This window comes from Amblyraja radiata, chromosome 10 (assembly GCF_010909765.2).
Source record: "Amblyraja radiata isolate CabotCenter1 chromosome 10, sAmbRad1.1.pri, whole genome shotgun sequence".
NCBI lineage: Eukaryota > Metazoa > Chordata > Chondrichthyes > Rajiformes > Rajidae > Amblyraja > Amblyraja radiata.
In genome coordinates, this window is record NC_045965.1 from 5088715 (window position 1) to 5108615 (window position 19901).

A 19901-nucleotide genomic window follows, 5' to 3' on the forward strand; every position below is an offset into this window, starting at 1 on the left:
AAAGGCGTGGAGGAGTGGAGAGGAGAGAAAAGGGGGGGAGAAGATGAGGGAGTAAGTGAGGGGCAGGGGAGGAGAGGAGAGAGTAGAGGTGAGTAGTGCAGGAGAGGGGAGAGGAGGGGAGAGGATAGGGGTTGAGTGGAGAGTAGAAGAGAGGAGAGGGGAGGGGACGGGAGGGGCGCGTCCGGACAGACGGAGCAGACAGAGACAACAAGGGCCCATCACACAGAAAGCGGATGAACCAGACACTCTGATTGTTGGAGATTCAGCCATAAAGGATATAACCAGTAAGAAGATCGAAACATGCTGCTTCCCAGATGTGACGGTTAGTGATGTCAACCAGAAACTAGCCACAATTATACTGGAAAACCCAAAAATCCCACAGGTAATTGTGCATGCAGGATTTAATGATATTCGAAAAGAACAGTCAGAACTTTTAAAGAGGGATTTTACTGAACTATTAGATACACTGGACAAATTAGACATTAAGTCATTCATCAGTGGTCCCATACCAGTAGTTGACAGGGGAATAAACACATTCAGTCGGCTACTTGCACTGAATACATGGCTTTCCAGAGTCTGCAATGAAAGAGGAAGGAGCTTTATTGACAACTTTAACTTGATGTGGGGGCGCAAATATCTTTTCAGAGCAGATGGTGTACACCCAAACAGGTTTGGCTCAAGACTGTTAAGGGACAATCTTCTCTTCTCGCTCTCCCACAAATCTACCCTGCCGCCTGACACACAGGCCGCAGTCATACCACAGGTAGAGAAGCGAGGCAACAGCCCCCCCCCCACACATCTACCCTGCCACTGTCTGACACACAGGCCGCAGTCAGACCACAGACGTTGAGGAGAGACAACAGCCCCCCCCACCCACCCATCCCCATCAACGCGCCCTTACCCTCCCTACCATCCCCCACTGCTGATGCTGGCTTGGAGAGGAACGGCCACCACCCTCCTCTGCACTCACCCATCGACGATGACTTCCACCCTCATCTCTCCCATAGCCATAACAACACCAGCTCCACTGTTTCCTCCCATTATGATTTTCCATATGAATTGAAGAAACAGGAAAAAGGTGGCATTAAACTTGCATCTCTGTCTATGATGCTCAGCCCACGCCCCATATCAGTACCATTGCCACGTCACGGCCGCAGGGAGATAACAACCAAGCGGAGGGCGCCACAGCCCCCCTCCTGTATTGATAGCAGTCCTGAATATTACTGATACAAGAAAGGGTTCAGCCGTAGACACATTACGAAGGAAGTTCCGCATAATCAGCTGAACCCAAGGTCGCCTACGTCAAACTATGGCACCTTCTGCATTCCTGTTGTGACTACTCAGAGAGTAAACAAAGGGAAACTTAGACACACTGCTAACCTAACAAACCTAATACCTATTACCTCCAAACCTAAACCAACCATAAAGCCTATCAATAATACCATCAGGATGGGTCTGCTTAATGTTAGGTCTCTTAATAACAAATCATTTTTAGTCAACGATTTTATTACCACCTCTAAACTGGATTTTATGTTTTTAACTGAAACATGGCTAGAACAAAATAACAGTGCAACCATTCTGATCGAGACAGCTCCTCCCAACTATAACTTTTTTGATGTATGTAGATCTGGAAAAAGAGGTGGAGGGGTTGCTGCTATATTTAAAAATGTATTTCAGGGGAAACAGATGTCACTTGGTGATTTTCCATCATTCGAATACCTTTGTGCTGTATTGAAATGTTCCCCCAGAGTTCTCCTATTAATTATTTACAGGCCTCCTAAATATTATGCTAATTTTTTCGATGACTTTACAGAATTATTGTCTAGCATCTCCACTGACTTTGACTGTCTAGTTATAACTGGTGATTTTAATTTTCATACTGATGATTTGAATGACAAGGGTGCAAAAGAATTTTTAACTATTTTAGACACATTTGACCTGTCTCAACATGTGAAAGAGGCTACTCATTGTAATGGGCACACCCTTGACTTGATTATCACAAAGGGTCTCATTGTTTCTGATATTTTCGTGACTGATCCTTCATTGTCTGACCACTTCTGTGTTTTCTTTAATATATCTTTTATTTCCGACATACAGACAAAATCAAATACTGTCAAAAAACGGTATATAAATGAACATTCTAATGTACTCTTTAAAAATGCCATCTCCCTCTTACCACCTCTAAACCCATGTTCTGCTGATGATCTTGTAGATAACTTTAACTCCAAAATTGTGAAAGTTATAGATGTCATTGCACCTGTTACGGTTAAAACGATTTCTGGTAAGCAAAAGGCACCCTGGAGAAAAGCTGCTTTTGTAACAGCCCAGAAAAGAGAATGCCGGAAAGCTGAGCGCATCTGGCGGAAAACAAAACTTCATATTCACCATGACATCTATAAAGAGAGCCTCCGTGCCTACAATTTAGACTTAAAAAGTGCTAGAGAAACATTTTTCTCCAATATCATTAACAACAACACTAATAAGGCAAAAACCCTATTTGCAACTGTTGACAGACTGACCAACCCCCCAACACAATTACCACCTGAACTCCATTCCACGCAGAAATGCAATGAGTTTGCATTATTCTATACAGATAAAATTGAAGGCATCAGATGTGCCATCAATATCACCGCTTCAAACAAAAATGTTGGATCACCATCCTGTTTAGGCAAAGGTAACGTGGCAATGATGACATGCTTTAATGTCATAGACTCTAAAACTCTTGTGGAAACGGTGACACAACTAAGGCCATCCACCTGCTGCCTTGATGCTTTACCTACCAACTTCTTTAAGAATGTTTTTGACTGCCTAGCAATAGACATACTGCAAATAGTTAACAGCTCTCTTCAATCAGGCAATTTCCCAAAAGCCTTGAAAACTGCAGTTATTAAACCTCTTTTAAAAAAGCAGAGCCTAGATGCCTCTATTATTAACAACTATAGACCAATTTCAAACCTATCTTTCATAAGCAAAATCATTGAGAAAGTTGTCCTCCAGCAACTTAATCAATTCCTGGCTTCAACTGGCTGCTACGACAACTTCCAGTCAGGATTTCGACCTCTTCATAGCACCGAGACCGCTCTTATTAAAGTTGTAAACGACATCCGTCTTAACACAGACTCTGGCAAAGTTTCAATATTAATGCTATTAGATCTCAGTGCTGCATTCGACACTGTTGATCACTCAATACTTTTGGACAGGTTGGAAAAATGGGTGGGGCTCTCAGGCACAGTCTTAAGTTGGTTCAGGTCATATTTACAAGATAGGAACTATTTTGTTTCCATTGGAGACTTTGTATCAGAACCAACCAACGTGACGTGTGGAGTACCGCAAGGTTCGATCTTAGGGCCCTCTTTATTCAACATCTACATGCTCCCACTAGGGCAAATCATGCGATATAATAATATTGACCACCACTGCTATGCCGATGACACTCAAATCTATGTAGCGCTATCACCAAATGATTATCGCCCCATAGATCTGTTGTGCCAGTGGATTGAGCAAGTCAAAGACTGGATGTGCCAACATTTTCTCCAACTAAATAAGGACAAAACGGAGATAATTGTTTTTGGTGCTAAAAAAGAAAGGCTTAAAGTAACCCAACACCTTCACTCTCTGTCCCTGAAAACTTCAAACAAAGCCAGAAATCTTGGGGTCATTATGGATTCAGATTTAAATTTCGACAGTCACATCAAATCAGTAACAAAATCGGCCTACTATCACCTCAAAAACATAGCAAGATTAAGAGGACTCATGTCAGCTCAAGATTTAGAAAAACTTATACATGCCTTTATTAATAGTAGGCTAGATTATTGCAACGGTCTCCTTGCAGGTCTTCCAAAAAAAACTGTCAGGCAGCTACAGCTTGTTCAGAACGCTGTTGCTAGAGTTCTAACAAAGACCAAAAAATTTGAGCATATTACACCAATTCTTAAATCCTTACATTGGCTCCCTGTATGTCAGAGAATTGATTTTAAAATCCTGCTGCTCACCTATAAATCACTACATGGTTTAGGGCCAAAGTATATCACTGACATGCTTCCACTATATAAGCCTTCTAGACTGCTAAGATCTTCTGAAACCAATCTGCTAGTGATTCCCAGAGTAAATACAAAACATGGGAAAGCAGGATTTAGTTACTATGCAACAAATAGCTGGAATAAACTTCCTGAAGATTTAAGACTTGCCTCAACTTTGACCACTTTTAAAACAAGACTGAAAACTTTTATGTTTACTTTAGCTTTCAGCTAAATCTTAACTACATTGCACTTTTAACTTTTGCACTTTTTATAATGCATTTTTAATTTTGTTTTTCTTTTCTTTTAGTTCTTCTATTTTATTTCATTTTATTATTTCATTTATTGTATGACATGTTTTTATGTGAAGCACTTTGAGTCTGCCTCGTGTATGAAATGTGCTATATAAATAAAGTTGCCTTGCCTTGCCTTGAGGAGGAGAGGATGTGTGGAGAGGAGAGGCGAGAGGAGGAGGGGTAGATAGAGGAGAGGGGAGGGGAGGAGCGGAGGGGAGAGGAGAGGAGAGTAGGGAAGAGGGTAGGAGAGAGAAGAGGAAAGTAAAGGAGAGGAGGAGCGTGAAAAGCAGAAAGGAGGTGCGGGAGGAGAGGGGTGGATAGCGGAGTGGAGGGGAGAGGTGGGGAGAGGGGAGGATTGGAGGGGAGAGGTGGGGAGGGGGGGAGTGGAGGGGAGAGGTGGGGAGGAGAGGGGAGGAGAGGAGAGAGGAGGGGAGGAGGACAGGATGTGTGGAGAGGAAAGAGGAGGGAAGTCGAGGAGAGGAGAGGAGAAGGGATGAGAGGTGAGGGGAGTATAGGAGAGGAGATGGGAGGAGCGGAGAGGAGAGGAGAAGGGAGGAGTGATGAGGAGAGAAGAGGGGAGGAGGGAAGAGAGGAGAGGAAAGTAAAGGAGGAGCGAGAACAAGGGGGAGGTAAGGCAGGAGAGGAGTGAGGGGAGGGTGGCAGGGGATGGAAGAGTATATAGGATGAGGGGAGAGGAGGTGAGGAGAGGGGAATGGAGGAGAGAGGAGAGGAGCGCGGTGGAGAGGAGAGGAGAAAGAAGAGAGGAGGGGAGAGGTGACATAGGAGGGGAGATTAGAGGAGGGGAGGAGAGGGCAGGAGTGGAGAGAACAGATGCAAAGAGAGGAGTGGAGAATAGACTGAAGCAGCGGAGGGGAGAAGATGGGAAGGAGGGCAGAAGAGATTTACTAGAATATTGCCTGGGTTTCAGCAACTAAGTTACAGAGAAAGGTTGAACAAGTTAGGGCTTTATTCTTTGGAGCGCAGAAGGTTAAGGGGGGACTTGATAGAGGTTTTTAAAATGATGAGAGGGATAGACAGAGTTGACGTGGAAAAGCTTTTCCCACTGAGAGGGGAAGATTCAAACAAGGGGACATGACTTGAGAATTAAGGGACTGAAGCTTAGGGGTAACATGAGGGGGAACTTCTTTACTCAGAGAGTGGTAGCTGTGTGGAATGAGCTTCCAGTGAAGGTGGTGGAGGCAGGTTCGTTTTTATCATTTAAAAATAAATTGGATAGTTATATGGATGGGAAAGGAATGGAGGGTTATGGTCTGAGCGCAGGTATATGGGACTAGGGGAGATTATGTGTTCGGCACGGACTAGAAGGGTCGAGATGGCCTGTTTCCGTGCTGTAATTGTTATATGGTTATATGGTTATATGGTTATATGGAGAGGAGAGGAGAGGAGAAAGGGGAGAGGAGAGGAGAGGATGGGAAAAAGGGGAGGGGAGGATAGGATAGAGGTGATGGAAGAAGAGAGGCGTGCAGGGGAGTGGAGGATGGAAGAGGAGGGGTGAGGAGTGAGGAGAGGAGAGCGAAAGAGATAGGAGAGGAGGAACGAGAGGAGATGAGATGAGAGAGGAGGGAAGGAGAGGAGAGGGGAGGTGATGGGAGGGCAGGGGAGGAGAGGTGAAGGGAGAGGAGAGGAGAGGAGAGGAGAGGAGAGGAGAGGAGAGGAGAGGAGAGGAGAGGAGAGGAGAGGAGAGGAGAGGAGGAGAGGAGAGGAGAGGAGAGGAGAGGAGAGGAGAGGAGAGGAGAGGGGAGGAGAGGAGAGGAGAGGAGAGGAGAGGAGAGGAGAGGAGAGGAGAGGAGAGGAGAGGAGAGGAGAGGAGAGGAGAGGAGAGGAGAGGAGAGGAGAGGAGAGGAGAGGAGAGGAGAGGAGAGGAGAGGTGGAGAGAGGAGAGGACAGGAGGGGAGGTGGGGGACGGTATGAGGGTAAGTTATTGGGGCAAATCCTCCAAAATAATGGAAGAACTCGGATAAGGACATGGACATTTTTAAAAACAGATTTGCTGGCTGCAACGGAAAACCCCCCAATCCACAAAGAAAGAACCAGTTTCGAACCTGTCTGTGGGCCTGGGCATTACACGACTATGCGAATGGTGTGAGCAGGAAAGGCTGAGACGGAGATAACGAGGTTATTTTGGAAACACAAAGGAAGGTACCGAGCCTCAGCAGACGGTGGTAAACAGGCCAGCAGCAAGCACAATCACCATCGTGGATGACCCATCCATCGGGACAATGGGAGCCCATCTTGGCGATGGGATAATGATCAGGCTGAGGGATCATGACATCAGCAAACTCCTTATCATCGGAAGCCTATTGTTCATGCCAGATTGAAACTGGGAATCATCAAAAGACCCTTTTGTCCAGAGGACCACCTGGGGGGTTTCAAGGGAGAAACTCAGGTATAAAAAGCAGGAGTCAAGCCAGAACTCGCTCTCTTTCTGCTCTGCTGGACGGCTCGTGAACCGGCATCAATCTAGCTGTAAGTACCCCAGTGACCTGGTGAAGTTCCTGAAATAGGATAGAGGTTGAGAGAAGAAGGGGAAAGGGGTTTACTTGCAAGTAAAATTGTGTAAAATAAGTTTTACGACATGCCAGATAGTTTTCCTTCCATAGTCTTAGTTTAAAGCATAAGTTCAGCCACGTATTATGTAGTGTTGGTGAGATTCGATTTCTCATTGTTTAATAAAGCCTGTAAATTTTATACTTGCTTTGAGTCCATCTTGGTTTCTGTTTTCTCTCATCAGCACACACTGGCCAAGTCAACCTTTTTATCATATCCCACCATAATTCCGAGGTCTAGAACCCAGGGGAATCCCTTTTGTTGCATTCTCTCTCTTGGGAACCGCTCGAGTGCAGTGGTGGCCGTTTGACCCTCCGACAAGAGAGAGAATAACTCGGGCAGTTGTGCCCGAAGTGGAGTAAAGGGAAATGAAACCCCTACATGAGAGAGGAGGGAAGGACAGGACGGGAAATGTAAGGAGAGGAGATGAGGGGAATGGAGGGGGATGGAGGATGAGAGAGTAGGATAGGAGATGGGAGTAGAGGGGAGAGGAGCAGAGGAGTGGAGAGGAGAGTAGGATCATAGGGACAGGAGAGGAGAGTAGAGGGGTATGTTGATGAGGGGATGGGGGAGTGGGGAGAGGGGAGGAGAGGGGAGAGGAGAGAGGGGAGGAGAGGAGACAAATCTCACCACCATATTATAATTATCGAGCTGTATTTGAGGGGAGGGAAGAGAGGGAGGGATGGAGATATGAGGGGAGGAAAGGGAAGGGGTTATGAGGGGATAGGAGAGGGGAGGAGAGGAGTGGAGAGGTGAGGAGGGGGGAGGAGTAGTGGAGAGGAGGAGAGGAGGGGAGAGGAGAGGGGTAGAGAGGAGAGGAGGGGAGGCGGGGAGAGGAGGGGAGAGACAAGGGTAGAGAAGAGCGGAGGGGTGGGTTAAGGCTAGTGGAGACGAGAGGAGAGGGAAGTGGAGGAGAGGAGAGAGGAGAGAAGAGGGGTAGTGAAGAGGAAGGGGGGGAGAGCGTGAAGGGAGGAGGAGAGGGGACAGGAGGAGAGGAGAGGACAAAAGACAATAGACAATAGGAGTAGGAGGGGGAGAGGAGGGAGAAAGGAAGGGAGGGGAGAGGGAAGGAGAGGGGATGTGGGGAGAGGGGAAGAAAGGAGAGAACAAAGGGTGGGAGAGGGGAGAAGGGAGGAGTAGGGGAGGAAGAAAGGACTGGAGAGGAAAGGAGAGGAGAGGGGAGAAATGAGAGGGGAGGGGAGGACAGAAGTAGGATGTAGATGAGGAGAGGAGGGGAGAGGTGAGAAGAGGGGAGGAGAGGAAATGACGGGAGAGGAGAGGAGGGAAGAGGGGGAGAGATGAGGGGAGAGGAGCTTCGAGGGGAGAGGGAAGGAAGGGAGGGGAAGGGAATAAGAGTAGAAAATCTCTCAACACCATATCACAATGATCTTTTGTGATGAATGGGAGAGGAGAGGGGAAGAGGGGAGGGGAGGAGAAGAGAGAGGATGGGATTGTAGATGGGAGGATAGAGGAGAAAAGGTGATGTGGGGAGTAGATGAGGTGAGGAGGGAAATGGGGCAGAGAGGAGAGGAGGGGGGAAGGGAGAAGAGAGGAGAGGAGATGGGAGGAGGGGAGGTGCGAAAGGAGAAGGAGATGGGAGAGGAGGGTGAGGGCAGGAGAGGTGAGGAGGGAGGGGTGATGGTAGAGGAGAGGGAGGGAGGGGAGAGGAGAGGGAGGGTGGGGAGAGGAGAGGGAGGGTGGGGAGGGAGGGAGGGTGGGGAGAGGAGAGGGAAGGTGGGGAGAGGAGAGGGACAGGTGCAGAGGGAGGGAGGGGAGAGGGAGGGAGGGGAGAGGAGAGGGAGGGAGGGGAGAGGAGAGGGAGGGTGGGGAGGGAGGCGAGGGGAGGGGAGAGGGACAGGTGCAGAGGGAGGGAGGGGAGGCGAGAGGGAGCAGGGCAGGATTATCGCTCCCTTCTCTACATTTCAATTTTCTTTTGCGCTGATCTGGAATAAACGCATCCTGATCTGATCACGAAATCATTTGGCGTCCAGGAAATCAACTTGCCTCTGACGCACATCCTCCATTTTATTCCCAGCTAGAGAGGGGGGGGGGAGGAGATAGAGAAAGAGGTGAGAGAGAGGGGGGGGGGGGGGAGAGAGGGGGAAGAGAGAGATGAGGGAGAGAGGAGGGAGAGAGGAGGAGTGAGACAGGGGCGCAAGAGGAGAGAAAGAGGATGGTGAGAGAGGAAGAGGGTAGAGAGAGGGGCAGAGAGATAGGGGAAGAGAGAGGGGGGAGAGAGAGGGGAGAGAGGAGAGAGAGGGGAGAGAAGAGAGAGAGGGGAGAGAGAGAGGGGGAGAGAGAGGGGAGAGGAGAAAGAGAGAAGGGGGAGAGAGAGGGTAGAGAGAGAGAAGGGGAGAGAGAGGGGGCGAGAGAGAGGGGGTGAGAAAGAAGGGGGAGAGAGTTGTCAGGACTCAAGGGGTCTGAGCTACAGGGAGAGGTTGGGGCAGTAAGCGACTATTCCTTAGATGACAGGAGAATGAGGGGTGATCTTATGGAGGTGTACACATTCATGAGGGGAATAGATCAGGCAGACGCACAGAATCTCTTGCCCAGAGCAGGGGAATCGAGAAACAGAGGGCACGGGTTTAAGGTGGGAGAGGAGGTGAAAGATGAAAGATTTAATAGGAACCTGAGGGGTAACTTTTCCACAGAGAGAATGCTGGGTGCATGGAATGAGCTGCCGGAGGATGTAATTGAGGCAGGGACTATCACAACTTTTAAGAAACATTTGGACAGGTACATGGACATGGCAGGTTTGGAGGGATATGGACCAAATGTAGGCAGGTGGTACTAGTGTAGATGTGACATGGTGGCCAATGTGGGCAAGTTGGGCCGAAGGGCCTATTTCCACGCTGTATTATTCCAGGGAAGAAACTGTCCCTGAATCTGGAGGTGTGCGTTTTAACACTTTTGTACCTCTTGCCCGATGGGAGACAGGACGAGAGGGAGTGACCGGGCTGAGACTGGTCCTTGATTATGCTGCTGGTCTTGCCGAGGCAGCGTGAGGTGTAGATGGAGTTGATGGAAGTGAGGTTGGTTTGTGTTGGATGGTCGGTGTTGCATCCACAACTCTGTGATTTCTTGCGGCTCTTGGATGGAGCTGTTCCCAAACCGTGCTGTGATGCATCCCGATAAGATGCATTCCACGGGCGCATCTGTAGAAGTTGGTGAGAGCTCTAGGGACAGCATGGCGGCACAGCGATAGAGTTGCTGCCTCTCAGCACATGAGATCTGGGTTCGATCCTGACTACAGGTGCTGTCTGTACGGAGTTTGCACGTTCTTCCCGTGACCTGCGTGAATTTTCTCCGGGTGCTCCGGTTCCCTCCCACACTCCAAAGACGTTAATTGGCTTCGGTAAAATTAGTAAATTGTCCCTAGTGTGTGTAGAATAGTGTTGGTGTTAGTAGCTGTCGATGCGGTCTCAGTGGGACGAAGGGCCTGTTTCCATGCTGTATCTCTAAACTAAACTAAATTAAACCTCCTCTGGACCCTCTCCAATGCCAGCACATCCTTCCTCAGATATGGGGCCTAAACTGCTCACAATACTCCAAATGCAGGTTCTCCATTCACTGACACAACCCTCCAGATATATAAAGATATTCTTACTTGATAAGAATTTTTATCTCAGGGAATATAAAACAAAATTAAAATTGAAAAGGCAGACCCTTTATTTTGTGGACAACACTCCCACCCAGTGGTGTACCGCCGCAATGACAGCTCCTGTTATTTTGTTGTCACCTTGACATTCGCTCGACATCTGTATTTGGAAATCAGGACATTCTATGAATAAAATAGGTTTTTAAATCTAAAGCTATTTTTTTCTTTGTGGATAAGCAGGCGGTGCTTTGCTGTGATGATGAGCCTTTATGAATTGTGGACCCAGAGGTGACTTTATGTTCGTTAAGTTCTAGGAGTGGATTATTGATTAGCGCGGGTGTCAGGGGTTATGGGACGAAGGCAGGAGAATGGGGTTGAGAGGGAAAGAGACATCAGCCATGGTTTAAATGGCGGAGTAGACTCGATGGTCTTAATGGCCTAATTTTGCTCCTATCTCTATTGGACATGAATTAAAGTTATGTGATAAAATACAGGGACCTGTCATTGTGGTGGGAGTGTTGACCACAAAATAATGAAGGAGGGGCACCTTTAAATAGTCAATGGAGGGCACCATTAAATAGTTATTGGAGGGCACTATCAAATAGGAGCGAGAGAGTGAGAGAGAGAGACGGGGGGGAGGGGGGGGAGGAAAAGGAGGAAGAGATCTCTCCCCTCAGTCACTCCTCTTTTACCGTCCCTCACTCACTCCTCTACTTCACTACATTCACTCCCTTCCTCCACTCATTCACTCCATCCCCACCCTCTCTGAGATTTTCTCCCTCCCTAATCATTCTCTCCCTCATTCATTCCCTCCCTTCTCTCATTCACACCTACCCCTCCCACCTCCCTCTCCCCCCTTATTCTCTCTCTCCCTCACTCATTCACACACTTTCTTTCACCCTTCAGCCCACATTCTCCTCTCCCCTCCCTCTATCCCATCTTCCCCAACACCATTCCCTCTCTTGCTCTTGCTCTCTCCTTTTTTGTCTTCTTTTTTTTTTCTTTCAAAGACTTTATTCGACACATCAAATAATACAACAGATCAAGTCATACACAAAACGAAATTACATTATTCCAAGTGTCATTATAGTACAACATTACAATCATTATTCACAATACTCTCAACCCCACGCGGTGACCAGCGCCCACGGAATACCTCCAAAGTCCCCGTGAACACCGCATGTTCCCTCTCCAGGGACACACGTGCACGGACGTAGGCCCGAAAGAGGGGCAAGCAGCCGACTCTTGCCTGACCATCCATCGCCTGCTGCCTGGACCCGCGTATGGCCATCTTGGCCAGGTCCAGGAGTAGACCGACAGGTAAGTCCCACCCTCCCACTTGGCTCTCCCCACACCCTGCCTTGTGTCCAAACACAAGAATCGTAGGACTAAAATGTAACCAGTACTTCAGGAAAAACCCCTTCAGATATTGATACAAGGGCAGTAGCTTCTCACACTCCATATAAATGTGGAACACGGTCTCTTCCTCGCCACAGAAAATACAGGCAGCAGAAGAGTCCGTGAACCGACTCAAAAGTTTATTATCTGCTACCGCTCTATGCAGCACTCTCCACCCCAGGTCCTCAATGTAAAGGGGGACAACTCCCTTATAGAAGGACCCCCACTGGGGACCTCCCCCGCCTTTGGGTGGGAACACAGACCGCCATGGTGTGTCAGGACGGGAGATGAAGGCAAGGAGGTGCAGAAAGTGCAGGAACATTCTGTACAGTGAGCGTCTCTTCGCATCACGAAACGGCATGCTGGTCATCTCAGAGAGGCGGCTCAGGTTGTGTGGGGTCGGTTCCCGAGAAATATCCCAGAGCCGAGGCCCGATGAGCAGATTTGATGGTGCGGGTGAAAGCTCATTCAGAACCACTCTAGGCGCGCGCCTCTCCTCGACACTCGCCATGACAGAGTGAGGATCGGCCACTCCTGCAGCCGCAACATCCCCCTCCCCTCGTGGAGCGACACGCTGGCTGAAAACAGCCAAATTCCTCACTCTTAGCACATCCCAGTAGAAAACAGGCAAGCCCCTTAGGGTGGGTCGACTGATGCCCGCCACCGGGAGCCGCGAGACCCCCCTTAGGCAACGACCCCGACGGAAACAATACGTGGCCAAAGCATGCCATCTGGGGGGGTTCTCTATATACATGTACCTCCGCAGAGTCCTGAGACGGAGAGCCGCCACCTGGGTACGCACGCATACCAAGGACTGGCCGCCCTCCTCTAACGGGAGAATCAGAACCGCTGCGGAAACCCAGTGCTTCCTATTTCCCCAAAAGAAATCCACCAGCTTCCTCTGTAAAGCAGTTACAAATATGGAAGGCGGGACAAGAGTAGCCAGCCTGTACCATAACATGGAGGCCACCAGCTGGTTTATGACCAGCACCCTCCCCTGAAAGGATAGAACTCCAAGCAGGCCTGACCAGCGCCCCAGCCGGGCAACCACTTTCATCTCCAACTCCTGCCAGTTTACCGGCCAAGCATCCTCAGTGGGACTCAGGTACACCCCCAGATAGAGGAGGTGCGTGGTGCTCCACGCAAACATTGCCATCTCCTCTGGCAGGGAGTCTACCTGCCACTGACCCACTAAAAGTCCAGAGCACTTGCTCCAATTAATCCTGGCAGAAGTTGCAGCCGAGAAAATCTTCTGGCAATCACGCATCCTCCGCAGGTCACCAGGATCAGTGAACATAAGGGGTACATCATCGGCATACGCCGAAAGAACCACCTCCACCCCCGGGCCAGGTAGGGCCAGGCCTGTCAATCTCCTCCGAAGAAGACACAGGAACGGCTCCACACAGACCGAGAACAACTGACCCGACATGGGGCACTCCTGACGAACCCCCCTCCCAAAATGAAAGGGAGCCAACAACGCACCATTCACCTTCACAAGGCACTCCACTGCAGCATACAAAAGCCAGACCCCGGGCCACAAAATGCAGTCCAAATCCAAACGCTTGCAACGTCCCGAAGAGGTATTCATGCTCTACCCTATCAAAAGCCTTCTCCTGATCAAGAGACAGAAAAGCAGCTGACTGACCGGTACCCTGGGCTAGATGAATCAGGTCCCTAACCAGGTGGATGTTATCCTGAATGGACTGGCCAGGGACTGTATAGGACTGGTCAGGATGAATCAGTTGAGACAGCACGGAGCCCATGCGATTCGCCATCGCCCGTGCAAAAACTTTGTACTCTGTACATAGGAGAGAGACCGGGCACCAGTACTTCACCAAGCGGAGTTCCCCCTTCTTGGGCAGCAAGACAACAACTGCTCTACGCCACGAGAGGGGCATCTCCCTGGTCGGCAGGCTCTCCCCAAGAACCAACATGTAGTCACCCCCCAGGTTATCCCAGAAAGTTCTAACATACTTTACCGTCAACCCATCCAGCCGGGGGGACTTACCCCTCCTGAGCTGATGCAATGCACGAGTCAACTCCTCCAAAGATTCCACAGTTATCTCCTGGATATACGACTACCTGACGGGTCGACCACAGTTTGTCAAGCTGGGGGACAGTGTCTCTGGCACAGTGGTGTGCAATGTTGGAGCCCCACAGGGAACGGTTCTGGCCCCGTTCCTCTTCACCCTGTATACAGCAGACTTTAACTATAAGTCTGACACATGCCACGTACAGAAATATTCAGATGATACAGCGATTGTGGCATGTGTAAGGAACGGGCAGGAGGAGGAATACAGGAACTTGACCAGTGCCTTTTGTGCCTGGAGTGAAGAGAACTGTCTCATCCTGAACACAACTAGGACTAAGATGGTGGTTAACTTTGGCAGGTCCAAGCTCCCCCTTCAGCCGGTCAACGCTGCAGGGGCTGACATTGAGGTGGTGCAGACATATAAATACCTTGGAGTGCACCTTGATAACAAACTGGACTGGTCTGTCAACTCTGACTCCCTCTACAAAAAAGGCCAGAGCAGACTCTTTTTCCTCAGAAGGCTCAAATCCTTCAATGTGTGTAATGAGATGCTGCACATGTTTTACAACACTGTGGTTGCAAGTGTTATTTTCTACGCTGTTGTCTGCTGGGGCAACAGCATTAGTGCAAAAAACAACAAGAAGCTGGTCAAACTGGTTAAACGAGCTAGCTCAGTGCTGGAGGGGAGAGTAGACTCTGGGATGGATGTGCTTGAGAGACGTATGAGGCACAAGGTGCAGGTCATCCTGAAAAACCCCGGGCATCCCCTCCATGTAATTCTGGAGAGTCAAAAGAGCACTCGGAACAACAACCGGCTCCTCTCCCTGCCCTGTAGAACAGAGCGGTTCAGGAGATCCTTCACCCCTGCAGCCATTAGATTTTATAATTCGGACCGCTAGGCTGTAGGGGGATGCATTTTGCAATTTTTAATTTTTAATTGTTAATTATTGGTCTTTTTAAGTATTTATTGCTCTCAGGTAGTGTCCACATTGTATTCTATGTATTTTCTGTCTGCGTTTGTTTTGAAACTGTGGGTTTGTTGGTTGGGGGCTTCTGGACATCTGAATTTCCCTGAGGGGATCAATAAAGTATTTATTATTATTATTATTATTATTATTAAAGATAAGGGGCCATCAAGAATATCTACAGTCGGTAGACCCTCCCACAGGCCCTGCTGAGCCTCCCCGCTGAATCCACCTGCGGAGAACAGGGACCGGTAAAAGGACCTGACCAGGGCACTAATCCTCTCCGGATCAGTGACAGAGGAGCCATCGTCTGCGAGAAGCTCTACAACCTGTTTGCGGGCTCCCCGCCCTTTCTCCAGAGAGAAAAAGAAAGGCGAAGCTCAGTTCAGATCGTATAGCATCTGGACCCGCGCCCTCACGTAAGCGCCTCGGGACCGCTCAAGTTGCAGGTTCCTCAAGGCTTCCTTCTCCTGAATTCCGCATTCACAGGAGTCATCACTAAACCGACCCAGGTGAGACTCTGCGTCCAGTAGCTCCCTCTCAAGCCTCTCGACCGCAGAGTCCCGCCGTCCGGTCGACCCCCACGTGTATTCCTTATGTGTATTCCTTACCTGAAATTGGAGAAGTCAATGTTCATACCGCTATTTCAGGTAGTCCTTGCTTTCTCACTCTTTCCCCTCCCCTTCCCAGCTCTCCCACAGCCCACTGTCTCCGTCTCTTCCTTTCTTCCCCCCCCCCCCCCACCCACACATCAGTCTGAGGAAGGGTCTCGACCTGAAACATCACCTATTCCTTCGCTTCGTAGATGCTGCCTCACCCACTGAGTTTCTCCAGCATTTTGTCTACCATTGGTGTCTAAACCCATGACTATAAGCTTCAGGGAAGAGCATCTGTTGACTTTACCTGGTCTTGTTATGTGACTCCAGGCCCCCAGTTATGTAGCCGACCCGTATCAGCTCTGAAATGGCCCAGGGAAACATCCAGTTCAAAGGCGGTTGTGGACGGGAAATAAATGTTAGTTCACTTCACTTGCACCTCCTCCAACCTCATCTACTGTATCCACTGTTCAAGGTGTGGACTCTTACACATCTGCGAGACCAAACATAGACTGGGCGATCGTTTCGCTGAACACCTTCGCTCAGTCCGCCTGGACCAACCTGATCTCCCGGTTGCCAAACACTTTAATTCCCCGTCCCATTCCCACACTGACCTTTCTGTCCTGGGCCTCCTCCACTGTCAGAGTGAGATGAAACACAAATTGGAGGAACAGCATCTCATATTTCACTTGGACAGCTTACAACCCAGCAGTATGAATATTGATTTCATGAATTGTTTCCATGTCCCAGCTACACTAGTCCCACCTGCCTGTGTTTGGCCCACATCCTTCCAACCCTGTCCCATCCATGTACCTGTCCAACTGTTTCTTAAATATTGGGATAGTCCCAGCCTCAACTACCTCCTCCGGCAGTTCATTCCATACACCCACCACCCTGTGTGGAAAAGTTTACCTCTCAGATTCCTATTCAATCTTTTCCCCTACACCTTGAACCTATGTCCTCTGGTCCTCGATTCCCCTACTCTGGGCAAAAGACTCTGTGCATCTACCTGATCTATTCCTCTCATGATTTTGTACACCTCTATAAGGTCACCATTCATCCTCCTGCGCTCCAAGGATTAGAGTCCCAGCCTACGTAACCTCTCCCTATAGCCGACCCTTATATCCTGGCAACATCCTCATAAATCTTCTCTGTACCCTTTCCAGCTTGTTGACATCTTCCCAATAACATTGTGCCCAGAACTGAACACAATACTCTAAATGTGGTCCCATCAATGACATATAATAGACAATAAACAATAGGTGCAGGAGTAGGCCATTCGGCCCTTCGAGCCAGCACCGCCATTCAATGCGATCATGGCTGATCATCCACAATCAGTAGCCCGTTCCTGCCTCCTCCCCATATCCCCTGACTCCGCCATCTTTAAGAGCTCTCTCTTAAAAATATCCAGAGAACCTGCCTCCACCACCCTCTGAGGCAGAGAATTCGAACATGACCTCTCAACTTCTATACTCAATACACTGACTGATGAATCCAATGTGTCAAAAGTCTTTTTGACCACCCGAACTATCTGCGACTCCACCTTCAAGGAACCATGCAGCTATACTCCTTTATCCCTCTGCACTACAACACTCCCTACCAATGGAGGCCTACCATTGTCTGGTCATGTCCCCAATGTCTTTCCCCCGAGGTGTGTTCCTCCAAATCCCGGCCCCGTGGGCTTTCCTGCAATGTCTGGCCCTCGGACCTATGCCATTTGGATCAGGTGCTGGTGTTGACTCTTCAGTATCAGTTGTATCCTTTTCTGAACCTGTCCATGTACTCCTCTCCTGATGCGTTTTAGCCCAGTATCTGGTGTATTTTGTGCACTCATAGAGTCATAGATTAATACAGTGTGGAAACAGGCCCAACACGCCCACACCGGCCAACAATGTCCCAACTACCCTAGTCCCACTTGCCTGCACTTGGTCCATATCCCTCCAAACCTGTCCTATCCATGTACCTGTCCAACTGTTTCTTAAACGATGGACTACCTCCTCTGGCAGTTTGTTCCATACACCCACCACCCTCTGTGTGAAAAGGTTACCCCTCGATTCCTTTTAAATCTTTTCCCCTTCACCTTGAACCCATGTCCACTGGTCCTCGATTCCCCTACTCTGTGTAAAAGACTCTGTGCATCCACCCGATCTATTCCTCTTATGATTTTGTACATCTCTATAAGATCACCCCTCATCCTCGTACACTCCATAGAATAGAGACCCACCCTGCTCAACCTCTCCCTGTAGCTCACACCCTCGAGTCCTGGCAACATCCTCAGCTGAAGTCCCTAAATTGATGAGTAAAATGATGATCAACTCCAAACATTTCATGTTTTTGTTATTTTATTTTATTTATGCATCTAATTTCAAATGAAAACATGCAATTCAGCAGAAAAATTAAAAAATAAGCTGCAGACAATGAGTTAAACAACATCTGCTTGACAAAATCTGATTGAGCAAGTCCCCAAGCATCGCCCCCCCCCCCTCACCACATTGCTTCCTGTTCCTTCTCCCCTCCCCATGCCCCCTTCTTACTCCACAATATCAGCGCATCCCTCCCCTTCCCACACTCCCCTCTTCTCCTTCACTCATCACATTCCCATCCACTGCTTCCCTTTCCCAAACATTAATCCTGCCTTCCTCTCCCACTCCTGAATGCCACCCACTCCAGTGTCTTATACCCTGACATTTTCCCACTGTCATGTGCTATCCTGTCCTTCCCACCGCCCCCCCCCCCCCCCCGCCCACTCGCCCCACCCCCCTCAGTCCCAACCGGTTTCTTCCCCAGTATCCCCAGTGCATTTCCAAGTTTATCTCCTGTAATGAGCGTTTGCAGAGCAGTAGCCTCGGTTTGCCGAGTGAGTGAGTGAAAGACAAGGAGACTCCATTTGTCAACGTCAACAGCTGCATGGCGATCTCTTGCGTGAATGTGGCGTGTGTGTCGGCTGGTCATTGTTGCACCTGTAATATACACAGGAAAGTTAGATATTGTGTGTGACAAGGTGCAGCACAGATGGTGATCTGTAGAGACAGGCAAACTAAATAACAGACAGTCTGTCCTTAACCTCAGATATGGACCCTCATGGACAGGGGGTCTGCAACATTTCTAGGACCCTCGAGGATTGGTGGTCTGTGCATGTGTGTAGGAGATGGACCTTCATGGACAGGTGGTCTTTCATTAATGGCCCAGGTCAACTCGAAGGGATACACAGTCTGAATACCAGTTGTGGGCTGAAGAGAGGTTCCGTACTTGGGCTCAGGTTTCAGATACGGAGTTCCCTGTTAGTTGTAGTTTAGTGATACAGCATCAAACAAGCCCATCAGCCCAGGGAGACTGCGCCGACCAGCGATCCCTGCACATTAACACTACCCTACACACACTAGGGACAATGTTTTACATTTACACCAAGCCAATTAACCTACAAACCTGTACATCTTTGGAGTTTGGGAGGAAACCGAAGATGTCGGAGAAAACCCACGCAGGTCACGGGGAGAACGTACAAACTCCGTACAGACAGCACCCGTAGTCAGGATGGAACCCGGATCTCTGGCGCTGTAAGGCAGCAGCTCTATCGCTGTGCCACTGTGCCGCCCAACATTTGATATGAATACAACGTTTGTTTGATTTCCTTGTTTGAGCCCAGGGTCATTGCCCCAAATACCCAACGTTCTATGAATGTTTGCTGTATCAAGGCCCAGAGGACAGGAGTAAAGAGGAAAGGTTCAAAGACCAGGGGGATGTGAAGGGTCCCATAGAAACATAGAAACATAGAAAATAGGTGCAGGAGGAGGCCATTCGGTCCTTCCAGCCAGCACCGCCATTCATTGTGATCATGGCTGATCACCCCCAATTAATAACCCGTGCCTGCCTTCTCCCCATATCCCTTGATTCCACTAGCCCCTAGAGCTCTATCTAACTCTCTCTTAAATCCATCCAGTGATTTGGCCTCCACTGCCGTCTGTGGCAGGGAATTCCACAAATTCACAACTCTCTGGGTGAAAGAGTTTTTTCTCACCTCAGTTTTAAATGGCCTCCCCATTATTCTCAGACTGAAGCCCTTGGGTCTGGACTCGCCCAACATTGGGAACATTTTTTCCTGCATCTAGCTTGTCCAGTCCTTTTATAATTTTATATGTTTCTATAAGATCCCCTCATCCTTCTAAACACCAGCGTCCTTCCTCAAATTAGGAGACCAAAACAGTATACAATACTCCAGATGTGGTCTTACCAGAGCCCTATACAACTGCAGAAGATTCTCTTTACTCCTATACTGAAATCCTCTTGTTATGAAGGCCAACATTCCATTAGCTTTCTTCACTGCCTGCTGTACCTGCACGACAACTTTCAGTGACCGGTGTACAAGGACACCCAGGTCTCGCTGTGCCTCCCCCTTACCTAACCTAACCCCATTGAGATAATAATCTGCCCCCTT

At 49.0% G+C, this 19901-nt stretch overlaps 1 pseudogene and 1 gene segment (V, D, J or C); both read right to left on the bottom strand.

Annotated features, from left to right (window-relative positions):
• The window catches only part of LOC116977456, a 444478-nt pseudogene that overhangs the window by 251587 nt on the left and 172990 nt on the right, over positions 1 to 19901 (bottom strand).
• Positions 18265 to 19901, bottom strand: part of LOC116977457 — a 402483-nt gene continuing 400846 nt past the window's right edge. Inside the window, 1 exon segment of the C gene segment in view lies at positions 18265 to 18429. Within this exon segment, the coding sequence occupies positions 18418 to 18429 (12 nt within the window).